Genomic DNA, 15,618 nt, shown 5'->3' with positions numbered 1-15,618 from the left:
AAATAAAATCTCCCATTTGGATCCTGCTTTATACGGGATACCGAGAGTGTCCTTTACCTTTTATCTTTAGATGAGCCTTTTTAGGGGTATATATTTTTTGTAAGGGGGTATGTTTATTTTCTAAGTTCTTACTTTTTTAAATATCCATAAAAATATCACTGACAGTATGTACTACATTTTAAAGTTATAGGTATTTGTTAAAATGACACTGAAATATAAAATACCATTAAAATATATACTTAAAAAAGTTAAATATGTAATCTAGTTTTTGAAATCACCAATTTAAATGATATTACGTGATTTTTTTTAATACTAATAAATTCAAAGAATGATTGACAAGCTTTAATAATTTTAAAAAAGTAAGTAGAACTAAAATAATTTTAACTGAATAAATTGATAATACTTGTTATGAATTACTTTTGCCCATAGAAAATGAATTGAACAAAATGAGAGTGATATTTATAAAAAGAGAGGAGCAAAGGCTTTAAACTTTAAAGTGGTACTTCTTAGTTAGAAAACAATTGTTAAGTTGATACAATATAGTCAGTCATATATACTAATACTTTATCAGGAAAGCGCTAGTGGAGTGGATATACCCCTTTTCAAATTGGTTACATGGTTGTAAATGTCATTTAAGGTTCGTGATGATAATATACAATATATTGTTTTAATTTTCATAAAATTGGCTTTATTTTTAAAAGCATTTCATAAAAAAACCTCTTATTAGAACATGAACCCGTTCAGATCATACGATCAAATTTGTATTGTATGAGTCTGTTTCATTGTGAGATGCGCTTCATATATTAATTAATAGCTGAATTAATACATATTATGAGAATATAAACTCTGATTTGAAATTATCTGCATCTCTCATAAGAATACCTAATGACACATAAAAGATATAAACTTTTAAAGAGCCATGATATGATAATAAAATTTAAATGTGAAGCATATCACTATATTGATCCTAGGCGTATACTTTCTATGTTTGCCTCAATTACACTTTTATTTTATCCATATATATCTCACATTTTTCTATAAAATACTAATCTATTTAATTTTTTTGGCTTAACCAAATGCCTATTGAGAAAATATGGTGGAACAGATAAAGTATGTGACTTCTTTCCTGGTATTATGCCTCTTATCTCAAAGTTGATGACCTTAGTAGCCTCATAGGGCTATTATTGTAAATTGTATACTACTATTTGTGGAGTGAGAAATTTCATTAAATTTTTTTGTTATCTTGAATTTTCATGTTTCCAACCAAGAAAGTTATCCATTAGGGAATGAAGGGTCAAGTCACAAGTAGAATAGTGGCGTTTTGCAACAGATAGAAAGTACGAAAGAGTGTGGACAACACAATCTTGCAAAGGCCGAAAATTTGAAAAAAATAAGCGTTTTAAACAAAAATAGTTAAAATTTAAGCTTTGGGCAAATTTTAATCCCAAAATAAACGTCTATGGCTCATAAGCTAGGTTCGGTATGTGTTCGTTGTTAGTAACAACAACTTAGGAAGCAAGTCAAAAAAATAGTCAAGTCTCTCTTCGTTGTTATTAATAGCGAACAAAAGCAGGTCTGGTCAAAGCAGGTCAAACCTCAGTTCGCTGTTACTAACAGCGAATAGAGGTTTGACCTGCTTTGACCAGGTCTATTTTTGTTCATTGTTAGTAACAGTGAACAAATATGTTGACTTTTTTTATCAAAATCTAACAACAAACAAAACACTTGATTTAATTTTAGCTACTGTCTTGGTTCGCTGTTATTAAGGGTGAGTATAAACCAAACCAAACTTTGGAGGTAATGACGCTTATTTTAGGATTAAAATTTGCCCAAAGTTTAAATTTTGACTATTTTTGTTTAAATGGCTTTATTATTTTTTTTTTTAAATTTTCGCAAAGGCCCCAGGGTGTTGTGTTGGGCTTGATTATGACTTCTTGTTTTTGAGTAGAATATATACTTTTGTTGAATGTCTTAGTCTTAGCCTATTTGTTCATTGAATTTCATCATTACATTTACTTGGTCATGGGACCTTTGAGGAATCATGATGCATTTCTTTATCAATTATCCTATTAAATTTTACTTTACCCTATAATTTGGTTAAATCCAAACATAAGAAATATTAAATAGGTCATTTGGATACCACAAAGTCTTATACGAGATAGTTTCACCGAAAGACGTGTGAATTAAATAGCCCATCTAATACATATTATGAAAATACATGCTCCTGTTAGTTTAAAAAACTATTAACATAAATAAAAACCATTAGTCTTCAAATTATTTATCAAAAAGGTGATCCCAATATTCTCTCATCTCCATTGTAATTCTTCTTTATATGCATTCTTGGGTTTAAATCAAGGATTAAATCTCATCTATATGCCTTTTGTGTTAGAATAATGGTGGCCTAATGTAAATAATAAAGTCATCATCATATTTAATATTTCGCTCGAAAGTAGGATTTGGATGAGAGAAGGTGACAGACAATTTATACCCGTACTTTCTTCATAGGAAGAATTAAAAGAATGTGATCAATGTAAATAATAAAATGTGCGTCAAATATAGAAAATTTACTTTGACGTTGTACCATATACTTAAAAAAGCTATTACATATTTAAGTTAAAGGTATAATACAAAATTAAAGGGAAATAAAAATAGAGTAATAGTAATAAGGTAGTTGCAATGTTATACATATATAGTCCACAAATTCTGTTTGTAATGGAGAACACTTAAATTGAGGGCTGACTCATCCTCCATACACGATTATGATTGATCAATCAACACTTGCATTGTTTGCGTAATCACACTCTATAATTGAATAATGCTAATCATAGAAACTATATTCAATTTATAACTAAAATACTGTAAATACACTAAAACTTTAGTATCCTCAGCAACCAAATTTAACTCTATAAAAGTGGAGTAATAGACTTGTATTGATGAGGTCATTAAAGGAGGTTATTTTTTTTTATAAGTTTTTTATATGAAAATCCAATTTAGGATCTTATCTGCGAAAATAATGTATGTAATTATTTATTAATACACAAAATATATAAATTAAATCGTTTTAATGTGAGTATTTGGTAAATGACTTTTTACTTTGTTTCTTTGTTTGATTTTAGAGTTTTGGCTTGTTAATAAGTTAAAAAAACTCATAAAATATTTCTTAAATTTTAGGGAAAAATGTCAAAAAAATACCTAACAAAAAAAGTTTTGCCGAAAACTACCTAACAAAATTTTTTTTTCCCAAAGAGTACCAAGTAATATTTCCTTTAGTTGACCGTCAAATATAACGGTTGACGGGTCAAAATCGAAAATTCTTCTTCCTCATCTTTAATTTCTTTTCCAATATAATTTCGATTTTATATCAAAAATTCATCTTTAATGATGATGGAGTTCATTAAGGGGATTTTTAGCTCGGTTGAAGATGTTTTACAATGAAAATGAGCAAAAAAGTAGAAGATTATTTATAAGGAAAAATTACCCTGAATAATACGAACTTTCACTGATTTCCTAACAATAATACGAACTTTCAATTAACCATGAATAATACGAACTTTGACATGTGTTTTCTGCTGGTATACTTGACCGGTTTATAACTGGGAGAAAAAGTCACTTCCTCATTTCCTTCATCAGTTTCATGGGTTTATACTGGACAGCAGCCTTCATCTTCTTCATTTCCTCACTTTGCTCACCATTTTAATTACTTCTTCCAACATCTCAATTTTTTTTTCCATTTTCATTTTAACCTCGAAAGTAATTAATATTTAACATGTATTCTCCTTCGTCATCATCTTAATCTAGAACATCAATTGCAAAAGGAATTCCTTTATTTAAACATGGTGTTCATGCTAAATTACAAGTAGTCAAAAAAGGAACAAGGGTTGGTGAGAGGTTTTATGGATGTGCATTTTGACCAGTAAGTTTAATTTTTTCAATAGCTTTATTTTGTTTTATGTTAATTTTTAATTTCTTTATCAATTAGGGTTTCATGATTTGGTTTGAAATATAGGCACAAGATTGTAAATTTTTTAAGTGGGAAAAAGATGTAGAGTATTCAAGTGAAATTTCTTCTTGTTTGGAAGAAGAGAAAGCTATGTTGATTGACAAAATAAGGAAACTGAAGGCTAAGAATGCAAAGTTGAAAGAAAGTGAAGCTATGTTGAAATTGAAAGTTGTTGAATATGTAAATGCACAAAAAGCATTAAGTTTTGTACTTGTTGCATCATGGGTTTTATTTGTATTGTTCTTATTTATGTTAAGCTAAGTATAAGAATTTGATCATGTAACGGAATTTTATGTATTAAAAATCCAATGTAATGAAAAAGTGTAACAAAGTTTCTTCGATTCAAGAATTATAGCCTCAATCCATACATTTTATAGCAATATTTTCAAGAATTACCTTTACATACATAAGCATTCCTTACACACAAAAGTGCTAAAATGTTTTCCAAAATGCAATATTTGAACAATGTTCTAATCCATAGATTACACCATAATGGTAACTTAATACATACAAAAAAGTTATGTTTTCCAAAAGAGCAGCAAAATGACACTTAGTCTTGCAACATCAATTCTTTGTTGTCGATGCTTGGGTTGATATTATTTCAGTAGGGTTCTTCTTAGGCTTTCCCCTTTTAGCAGTACTGACACCACTCCTTCCGCTTGCACTACCAGTCCTACCCCCTCTACTCCCTTCCCCTGTTCCAATTGTCCTGTTGCCTTTACCTAAAGAACTAGGTTGTGCAGACATGTTGTGATGGGATAACTCTGGTGTGTTGGTTGCGACATCAACAATCTTTTTCGGTTTTCCTCTACTTCTCTTCAATGGAGGTGGTTGCTCAATCGCTTTACCCTTTTCCGGACACTTCCTTTTGTTATGTCTAATCTTATTGCAAATGCCACATATCATTTGAACGTCGTGTCTTGAGAGCTTTCCTGGTTTTTTAGAATTTTCATGCGGATCCTTGATTCTGTTTTTTCGTGGTCTACCAGGACCAATCTTAATTGGAGGAGGATCGATCGGTTTGTCAATTTTAGGCCAATGCCTCTCGCCAATACAAGGATTGATGTTTCCTTAATAGGCTCTCAAATAAGCCTCTCTAGTGTGGCACTGATCAACGTATGACTCAACCTCCTTATGCAAGTAAAAAATAGATGCAACTCCATGACAACATGGAATCCCTCTTAAATCTCATTTCCTGCAAGTACAAGTTCTATTTTCAATATCAACCTCTAAAACATCCATACAATAGGCTACTTGGAAACGAGTTGATGTTGAAGGAATGACAGTGCACTTAGCTGCTTCTTGCTTCTGTGAATCTAACATTTTTGTACCTTTGGACATAACAAACCCTTCCACTTCGTCAATGCCTCTTTCTTTTTATTAGTCATCCTCTTCATTAGCATTGATCTAATTTCTTTAAGCATATCTATTAAGTGATGGGATCTAGCATTCATAATGTAATTGTTAAAAGTTTCTACCATATTTCACAAAATAACATCACACTTTCCTTCTAGTTTGACAAAAGATCTACAAAACAAGTGTGGACCGCATTTCCTAAAGGCGTCAACAACAATCGGATTAACGTCCTCCATCTCACTAATTGCTTCTTCAAAATCAACCAAGTTGTATGCTTTGACACATCTCCAAAACAGTAATTTCATCTCTTCTCCTTTGAATGACTTGTTCCAATTTGCGTAGATGTGCCTAGCACAATGCCTATGTTCTGCTTTTGGAAGCTCCAGCTGGACTGCCCTCAAAATGCTCTGTACAATAGATGAGTATACACAGCAGCATATAAATGAGTATACACATAGCTAATCCAGCATATGGATGAGTATACACAGCATATAACTCAGTACAGTTATATACACTTAGCTAAATGAGTAGTATAAATCAGCCAAAATGGTCAGACAAATGGACACAGCACTTAGTACAATTGTATACACTTAGCTAAATGGACACGGCAACATATACATAGTAATCAATAGCTAAATGGATGTATACTTAGCTAAATCAGCAGTATAAATAGACACATCACTTAGTACAGTTGTATACACTTAGCTAAATGGACACAGCAGCATATACACAGTAATCAGCTAAATGGATGTATACTTAGCTAAATGGACACAACAGCATATACACAGTAGCTAAATGAGTATAAATCAGTAGCTAAATGAGTATAAATCAGTATACCTGGTGTTTCTCTGATATTAGTATCCACTCTTTACCATTATCATGAGGCACGGACTTCTTCAATTCAGAAATGAACCATTGCCATGATTCATTGTTTTCACCCTCAACAACAGCCCAAGCCAATGGATACATTTGCTCGTTAGGGTCTCTCCCAACTGCACTTAATAGCATTCCTCCCAAGAATGTTTTTAGAAAACAACCATCAATGCCCAATATTTTCTTGCATCCACCAACCCAACCATCTTTAACCCCTTTAAAGCAAACAAAAAACCTCTGAAATGTTGGTGGATTTGTGCTTGGATCAGTAACAACAACGAAGTGGCTATTAGGGTTACTTCGTTCTAAAACCCCAACATAGCTCATGAGTTTCTGATAATGTTGTTTCATAGATCCGTGTAACCTCCTATGTGCAGCATACTTAATCTTGTACGCAAAGCCCCTACTAATGATAATTCGAAATTGTTTCCCAACAATATCAACTAGTTCTGCAAAAGGAATGTGTGCCCTTGACTTGAATAAATCAAGTAACTAATCTGCACACCAAGAAGCTTTGAATTGACGATTAGAATCCATGTTTCTTTGACAAGTGTGATCACCATTAAATTTCTTGACAATAAAGGAAGCTCGTGTTTTATCCCAACTAGCGTAGAGCTTAAAGGGACAACCATCAATACACTTTACACAAAGCTTATTCAATTTAGACTTGTCACTCAAATAAAATCTTACATTTCTTCTCTGATGAATTGCATATTTCCTTACCGCCTCCTTAAATTCAACTGGGGTGCTAAAAACTTGCCCAAAAATCCATTTGGACTTCCTAAAATCGATAGTAGCATCATCATCTTCATGATCACTATTTTCATACTCATATAGACCCTGTGTGTTACTACACTCACCCAATTTCAAAACAGAATCACCCACTTGCTCTAGTTCTTCGAATGACGATGACAAATCTTGACTTTGCACAAGCTCCTCCGAAATTTCATCTTCATCTTCCTCCTCATATGATAGCTCATAATCAAGATCTTGTCAATCATCCTCCTTAGATGCATCTTCATCACTTACCTTAGCACTATTACCAAAATGTGGCTCATCTTCAGAAAAATCATATTCAAGAGGTATGCAACTTTCACTAAGGGATTCTTTTGCCTTAGATGCTCTCTTAGGGGTCAACTTTTTCCTATTCCCAACAGTGGACAAAACTTCACTATCTTTAGTACCACTTTTTGATATTTCTAGAACCAACATCTCATTATCCTTGTCATTAACTACATACACAGATAATGCTTTATTTTCAACAGCTACTTCAAACATTTTCCCAACACAAATATCATCGGTAACTCTCTTTAACCCTTTCATAAAGTTAACAGCATTAGGTAAATGATACCAAAGACAAAACTCATGTTTTACCCCAAGATCCTCCTTTACAATTCCTTCTAACTCAAAAAATGACATCTTATCTAGGTCTATGGAGATGGTTTTACATATCCCATACACATACTCAAACCCCACAACTCCTTTTTTTAATACCCCATCATACCAAAACTTCAAAGTAATTGAATCATTCAAATTAGCCTAAAAACAAGCAAAAAACACTAAATTACATCCATTTTCGAGTGCACAAACGTTTTTAATTAACATCAAACAATAATCATGTATGGATTGAGAAAATGGAAACAAAATTCCATCCATTTTCGAGTAAATGGACACAGAATTTCATCCATTTTTGACTAAATGGATACAAACCCTAATTTTTGGGATTAAAACAAAATTTAGGGATAAATATTTCAATTGAGAAGAATAAACTAACCATAAATGAGATGATATCTTTGTAGTTGATGCGTGAGAACAAGAGAGAATAAATGGAAATCAGTGAATGTTTGTGAGAGGGAAGCAGCTGCGTGAGGAAGATGCTGGTACCGCGTTTTGCAATTTCTTTTCCTTAATTTTATCAGAAAAAAAAAATTTAAAAAGAGCTCAGCACATTACCGGTTACAAGTAAATTAGTATACCAGCGGAAAACACATGTCAAAGTTCGTATTACTGTTGAGAAATCAGTGAAAGTTCGTATTATTAGGGTAATTTTTCCTAGTTATAATGCAAAAGTTTTGAGGTGAATTTTAATACATGTTCACTCTTTTGGTCATAACTTTTGATAGGAATATCGTATTAATGCAAGTTTACAGCATTGAAACTAGACTTCAAGATCTTTTCAACGGTATATTATATGTCCAATTTCAATAACTGAGCAAGTAATGACGACCGTTTGAAATTTGGTGTGATTTTCCAGCACAAAACACCGACTCGGTTGGATTGCTCTACTTTGGACAACCGAATTGGCTGCGGTTCACTGATGTGCTGCACGAGACTTTGAAGTATCTTTAGTCTTTGAAATACTTTTTAGGGTTAGTACTTATTAGTATAAATAGGGAGACAAAATTCTAGATTAGGGTTCCTTCTTGGTTCCTCAACTTTGACTCCTTTTTCCATTAGTCTTTGCTCCATTGTTCATTTTTTATTAAGTTTTTCATTGATCTTTCTTTGAGAATTGTAAGTCTCCTATAATATTTAATTTTTTTTCTTTTAATTTTCTTGTATATTGAGTTTAATCTTCCATTAGTAACTTTAATTGTCTTTTATTAATCATCCTTTAATTAAATTATTATTATTCTTCATATTTTTGTCTCTTGGCTTATCAATTGTGTTTCTTATTGATTAGTTATTGCTTCTCTTGCAAGCTTCATTATTATCACATTTATCCATATTTAGTATCATCTTAAGGTTTTTGTTTATTGTTTTTATTATGAATAGTGATTAGATCTATTTTTTAGGGTTAGAGTTTGAACCTACAATTCAAATATGATTTGATTATTGAAAGTGTCTATAAAATTAGAACTAAAGTGTTTAAATTGTGTTAATAACCCTAAATTAAATGTGCTTTATTGGACTAATCAATAGAACTAGCGTATGAAATTAGGATCAACATTATTTTAGGATAAATTTTAGTTAAATTCTTATTAATTCGGGATAAAATTAGCATGTGAGAATTGAATTAATAGGGTCTAAATCTAATAGTTAATCAACAGAGAGAAAGTTTGAGATTAACAAGATCATGTTTAGTCACATAATTAATCCAACACTTTATAGACACTATTTGAAGTTTGATAGTACAAGAATTTAGGAGATTCCCAACATTTTAAATTTCTTCATCATATAATTTTACTCCATATTTTTATTGCATTCTTAGTCTATTAGTCAAAAACCAATCAATTATTTTTCTCATCATTTTGATTATCAAATTCATTAGCCATATTATTTAAATATTAAATTTTAATTGAAAACATTTTTTAGAGAGAAATTATAAGGGTTTTGAAATTCATTAAAAAATATATAAGAAATTCCACACAATAAAAAGAATTACAGACCCTTAAAATATGAGCATTTTCATTATAGGTGGAATCCAATCCAGATAATACCTGAGAACTCGAATACCTAGATGATAATCAATGATTGAGATGAATAGAGCAATTAAGATGACGCTGGGTTGTAGTGTCCGAGAATATGATTGCTATTTATGGTCTTCTTTAGGGTGTTGCTATTTTTCGCCACCCTTTTTATTTTTTCGCCACCCCCTAAAATTACTTAATTGCCCTTGGATTTAAAAAAATTACAAAAATGCCATTGGAGTTAAAACATAATTAATAAATGTAAATCACGCTTAATAACACTATTAAGAATTTAATGCGGATGATTTGTCTATATATATCGAATTCTGAGATGCGTTTGAAATACGAATTCAAACACGGTACTATCTCTCTAAAAAACTGGTACTATCTCTCTAAAAAGTGTTAAAGAAGTTGTAAGGCGTAATTGGTTGAATATGGCTAACGAAAGCGACTATGAGTTGGATGCGGTACGTAAAATTGTCGTTCGAAAAAAAAAAAAAAACAAGTCGCACAAATCTAGGCGACTGAACCATGGTTCAGTCGCACAAATCTGGGCGACTAACCCATGGTCCAGTCGCAAAAATCTGGGCGACTGATCCATGGACCAGTCGCCCAATTTTGTGCGACTGGACCATGGGTTAGTCGCCCAGATTTGTGCGACTGGTTTATTAATTTTTTTTTTTTTTATTTTTTTATTTACGTATTAATTTTTTTTAAATTATTATTATAATTATTGTTAGTACTATTATTATTATTATTGTTGTTGTTGTCATTATTATAATTTTTATTGTTGATATTTTTATTTTTTAAATTTTTTAATATTTTAATTTACGTAATTTATTTATTTATTTAATTATTTATTTATTTATTATTGTTATAATTATTATTATTATTGTTGTATTTGTTGTCATTATTATTACTATTATTATTATTGTTATTATTTGTCTTGTCATTATTTATTTATTTTAAATGTTTTTAAATTTTTTTATTAACGTAATGTTTTTATTATTATTAAAATTGTTATTGTTATTGTCATTATTAGTTTGATTTATCGTTATCTATTTATTTATTATTATTATTATTATTATTATTATTATTATTATTATTATTATTATTATTATTATTATTATTATTATTATTATTCTTATAATAATAATAATAATAATTATTATTATTATTATTGTTGTTGTTGTTGTTGTTGTTGTTGTTGTTGTTGTTGTTATTATTAATCCAATTATTATTATTGTAGTCATTAATGTACTTAATTTATATCATTTCAAATGTGCAGGAGTTTGAAAACTTTGGAGACAACGTAGACTACTCCGATCACTTTGTTACGGATAGGGAATTTATCTCCATAGATGAGTTACATAGTTGGGCCGATGCGATAGCAATAACAATTGGTTTTCAATTTACACGTGCTTCTTATAAAAAGAAAGAAGGACGTTCCAGAGTTAGTTGTTATTTAAGATGTCACTGCTATGGTAAACTTAGGGGTGATGTAGATAATGCTGCCCGACCTGGTTCTAAAAGTAGGAGTTGTGGGTGTAAATTTATGATTGTAGGAAGTAGTCGTAAACCAGGAGAAAGACCTTGGACGGTAAGGGTGTGTCCTGGTGAAAAGAGAAAACATAACCACCCGTTCTTGGTGTACAGAGATGGTCATGTAAGGGCGAGGATTAATGTAGATATTCGGGAGCACATACGACAGCTTAGTGCAACCGGAATGCAACCGGCCTTTATTATGAATTCTATTAGAGATAATTTTCCTGGTTTTTATGCTAGTATGAATCAGATATATAATATTAGTCTTGCCACTGGAGCGAATCGACTGGCCCATTCTTTCGCGAACTGAAAACACAAAAAGACAATGTGCGTTATTAATTCATTAAAAAAAAGAACCTGGAAAAAAAATTGATAATAAAACTCACGTAATCAGATCTGCTCTAACCAGGACCAGGACCGGAAGCCAGCAATTCGTCTCGGGATATGTACGGGTGCGAGCACACTCTAAACCATTCAACGTAATTAGGTTCAGTCTCTGAAGGAACAGTAGCCCGTCGAAGTCCCTGCTCTACAAGGCGGGCACTGTAGGGGAACCTACTCCACGCCTCCACAAATGCAGCAGCAGAAGAAGGAAAGGTCACGGAGTAGGTTCCTTGTGCCGGTCGAAGAGCCTTGGCTGGTCTAATAGGAGCTGGAGGAATAGACTGCACGAACCCAATCTGTCGCAATGCCCGCTCCGGCAAATACACCTCCACAACATCAAAGCATGTGATACCCCCGATGACTGTGGTGCGTAGGTGCTCATTCAGCAACGCAGCAGCAGAAAAATTGTAGGGAGTCCATTCAACCTGCATACAGGCCAAGTTAAAAAAAAATTTCCTATAAATAAAAAACAACATGCATGACAAAATGTAATGTAAAATACCTGAGTCTCTGTCATTGAGTCCAGAACCTTGCGGAACTCCATCAACCTGTCCAGCTCACGACCTACTTTCTTCGGCGTCCACATCTCCGCCCTAGTCATGTTTGGCACATCATCTCGGCGAGGATGAGGGCGGAAAGCGGGGAAGTACTCATAGATCCATGTCTGGAGCAATGTGAGGCATCCAGCAATGGTCTTGCAACCAGCCCTAGATGCCATTCCGAGCTGCCTGTACAAGAACGCCAAGATCACCGCACCCCAGGCCACGTCTTGTTCATCGTCGTTGACGACAACTATCGGGTGAGGTCGCATGCCAGTCCTGGTCTTATCCGCCAACAAGGTAGAGCCGATGACAGCCATGTAGTACGCTGTGGTCTGGGTATCCAAGGCCTGCGACCTATGACACAGTCGCATCAGTTCAGCAACGCTTATGCATCCGCTGGTGAATAAACCTTTACGTCGAAGCTCAGACAGAGGCTCGCCGACCAGATTGGTGATACCAACCTCCCACTCCGCCTCCGAAGGCTCAGCCGGCAGAGAACCATCAATAGAAATGCCCAATATGCGTTGCACGTCGTGCAACATAATCGTCATCTCTCCCCAGGGCATGTGAAAGGTGTTCGTATCCGGCTGCCACCTCTCGACGAACGCCGATATAAAAGCAGAGTCGATGTGCTGGTGCATAATGACCGGTAGTCGACCGAGGGAAGTGGAAGGTAGAAAATCGACTAGCTCATCGGACATATCCCTCAGTCCGATGATGGACTCCACCGGTCTCTTCCTAAAACGGCACTCCAGAATCGGAGGCGTACGCTCGAAGCCGTCATAAATAAGTTTAGCTATGTGCCCGCCATAGCTAGGGATCAGTCGCGTATCTGTCGGCCCCCCGGGCTGGGGTGATGTCACTAACCAGTCCGTGTTAGTGGACTGTGAGGGCCTGCCCCGTGGCGGCTCATTATCGACAAAACTTCCTCCTGCACGCTCAGATGCGGCGGAAGAACTCGGGCCGCCACGGGCAAATCTGCCGTCGGGGCCACGAACTATAGTCCAGTCCAATGGGGCAGGCTCAGGAGCTTGGAACTGAACATCATCAGCATCATTATCATCTTCACTATAAACCCCCCAACTACTCTGGAGGCTATCAGCCTGGTCATCAAAATGAGTACGCACTTGGTTCAGCGTACACGACCTTTGGGCCTCACTGTGTCTGGCCGCCTCTTCCTGCCTAGCCCTCCTAGCAGAACCCGTGACCCCCCTCTCATGCGGGTCCCCTCTGAGTAAGGTAGGCCTAGAACTATTACCTCTCAACAATTGCCTAAAAAAACCCTTTCCTTTTCCTTGATTACCAGCCATTTTCTACAATTTTTTACGGTTTCATTAAATATTATAAATAATAATATTTCTAAAAACATAATAATCATAAATAAAATATGGAAAAAAATAACATAAAAAACAAAATAATTAATTAATAATACAAACATAAACAATTATATAACAACAAAAAATTAAATTATTATTAACTATCACAATAACAGTAATAACATAAAAAAAAATTATATTTATAATAATAATCACCTTTTTTTAAAAAAAAACAAAAAAATTATTAATAATAATCACCTTTTTTTTTCCAAAATTAAGTACAATATTAACATTTTATTAAAAAAAATATATAAAATTATTAATAATAATCATGTTTTTTTTTTTATATTTCAAAATTAAAAATTATTATTCCTAAATAAACGGAAAAAAAAAACAAATTTAAAATAAATAAATAAATAAATTATTTACAATATTAACATTTTATTAAAAAAAATATATAAATTTTTTAATAAAAATCAGTTTTTTTTTAAAATTTCAAACTTTAAATATATTTTCCCTAAATATAAGGAAAAAATAAAAAAAAAAAAAAAAAAAAAAATATATATATATATATATATATATATATATATATATATATATATATATATATATTTATATATATATATATAATAATCAGTTTTTTTTTTTAAATTTCAATTTTTAAATTTATTACTCCAAAATATACAAAAAATTAAAATAAAAAAAATAAAAAAAAAAGAAAATGAGTCGCCCAGATCCGGGCGGCTGGACCCCGGTTCAGTCGCCTAAAATTAGGCGACTGAACCGGGGTTCAGCCGCCCAGATCCGGGCGACTCATTTTCTTTTTTTTTTTTCCGTAAAATATAAATAATATACACTTACTAAAAAAAAATAAATAAACATTACAACATACAAATTTAAACTAATAATTTATAAAACAAAACATAAACATATATTTAATAATAAATAAAAATAACAATAACAATAATAATAATAAAATTAATGATAACAACATTAACATATATTTAATAATACAAAATTAACAATCACAATAATAATAATAAAATTAATAATAATAACATTAACATATATTTAATATTAACAAAAATAACAATACAATAATAATAATAATTAAATTAATAATAATAAAATTAACAAAATACATACGGAAAAAATAAAAAATAAAAAATAAAAAAAAAATTGGAGTCGCCCAGATCTGGGCGACTCCTTTTTTTTTTTTTGATGATTAAATTTAATTAAAAATAACTTACCTCGATTGATAAATTCCGGATCGAACTTAATTTTTGCTCCCAAATTTTGCTTTTGTATGTTGGTTTTTAGTTGTAGTGAGAGAATTTTTAATATGAGTGTGGTTTATATAGAAAATTTTAGTTTTAATGGCATAATTGTAATTTTTTCAAAAACCAAGGGCAATATGATAATTTACTAGGGGGGTGGCGAAAAAATGAAAAGGGTGGCGAATTATAAGAATTGGGCTTCTTTATACCATTTATTAATCATGAATGTCTTGATTTTAGGCAATTTGGTGGCATCAACTGTCTCCCTAGTGGGACATCATTACTTTCGCGTATTAGGATTCTTTTTATTATTTTTCTCTAATGTTAAGATTTTGACACTTTTATTAGAATTAAAAATAAAATGTTAAATTTTTCTCTATTGAAACTCCATAAAACAATTATAGCCATTAGATTGAGTAATGGACATTCCATTACTTTTTAAATAATGGAGAAGATTCTAACTCTAATTTCACACTTTTAGTTTCTTTTGTTCATAATCCCTACCAGCTTTGTTCCTCTCATATTATCCTGCTGGTTGTAATATAGGTAAAATTAATGAAAAGTAAAATCAGCTTGAAGCCAAAAAATGTAGAGAATAACTTAAGATAGAGATTAAATATGCGTTTATGGATGAGATTAAAAGAAAGTAAATTCAAAATCAGTGAGCAAAATTAAAATAAAAAATAATACAATATAAGAGTTACCAATGAAATAATTGAGAATATTATACTACTCATATAAACATGCAAGGAAGAAACAAGAATAAGTACATCAAATAATAGTGCTATTTTTTTACCTTTAATAAAAGATCAATTTTTGACTCCCTTTCATTTGAGAGGACAATTTGTTGGTACATTCAAGTGTTTCAATTTTTTTTTTTTTTTTTTTTATAAACACTTCAAATTTATTGTTGCT

General features: G+C 32.0%; 1 protein-coding gene across 1 annotated transcript; it reads right to left on the bottom strand.

Annotated features, from left to right (window-relative positions):
* Positions 1 to 5,484: 5,484 nt before the first annotated feature.
* Positions 5,485 to 7,648, bottom strand: LOC130815669 (uncharacterized). Its single transcript, XM_057682158.1, has 4 exons — positions 7,259 to 7,648; positions 6,735 to 7,189; positions 6,194 to 6,632; positions 5,485 to 5,763 (listed from the first exon to the last, which is right to left on the bottom strand). Exons 1-4 carry the CDS (start codon positions 7,646 to 7,648, stop codon positions 5,485 to 5,487), a joined length of 1,563 nt encoding a protein of 520 aa, XP_057538141.1.
* Positions 7,649 to 15,618: the final 7,970 nt, after the last annotated feature.

This window comes from Amaranthus tricolor, chromosome 6 (assembly GCF_026212465.1).
Source record: "Amaranthus tricolor cultivar Red isolate AtriRed21 chromosome 6, ASM2621246v1, whole genome shotgun sequence".
NCBI lineage: Eukaryota > Viridiplantae > Streptophyta > Magnoliopsida > Caryophyllales > Amaranthaceae > Amaranthus > Amaranthus tricolor.
The sequence above is the reverse complement of the archived record's forward strand: the minus strand, read 5'-3'. Positions and strand labels throughout refer to the sequence as shown.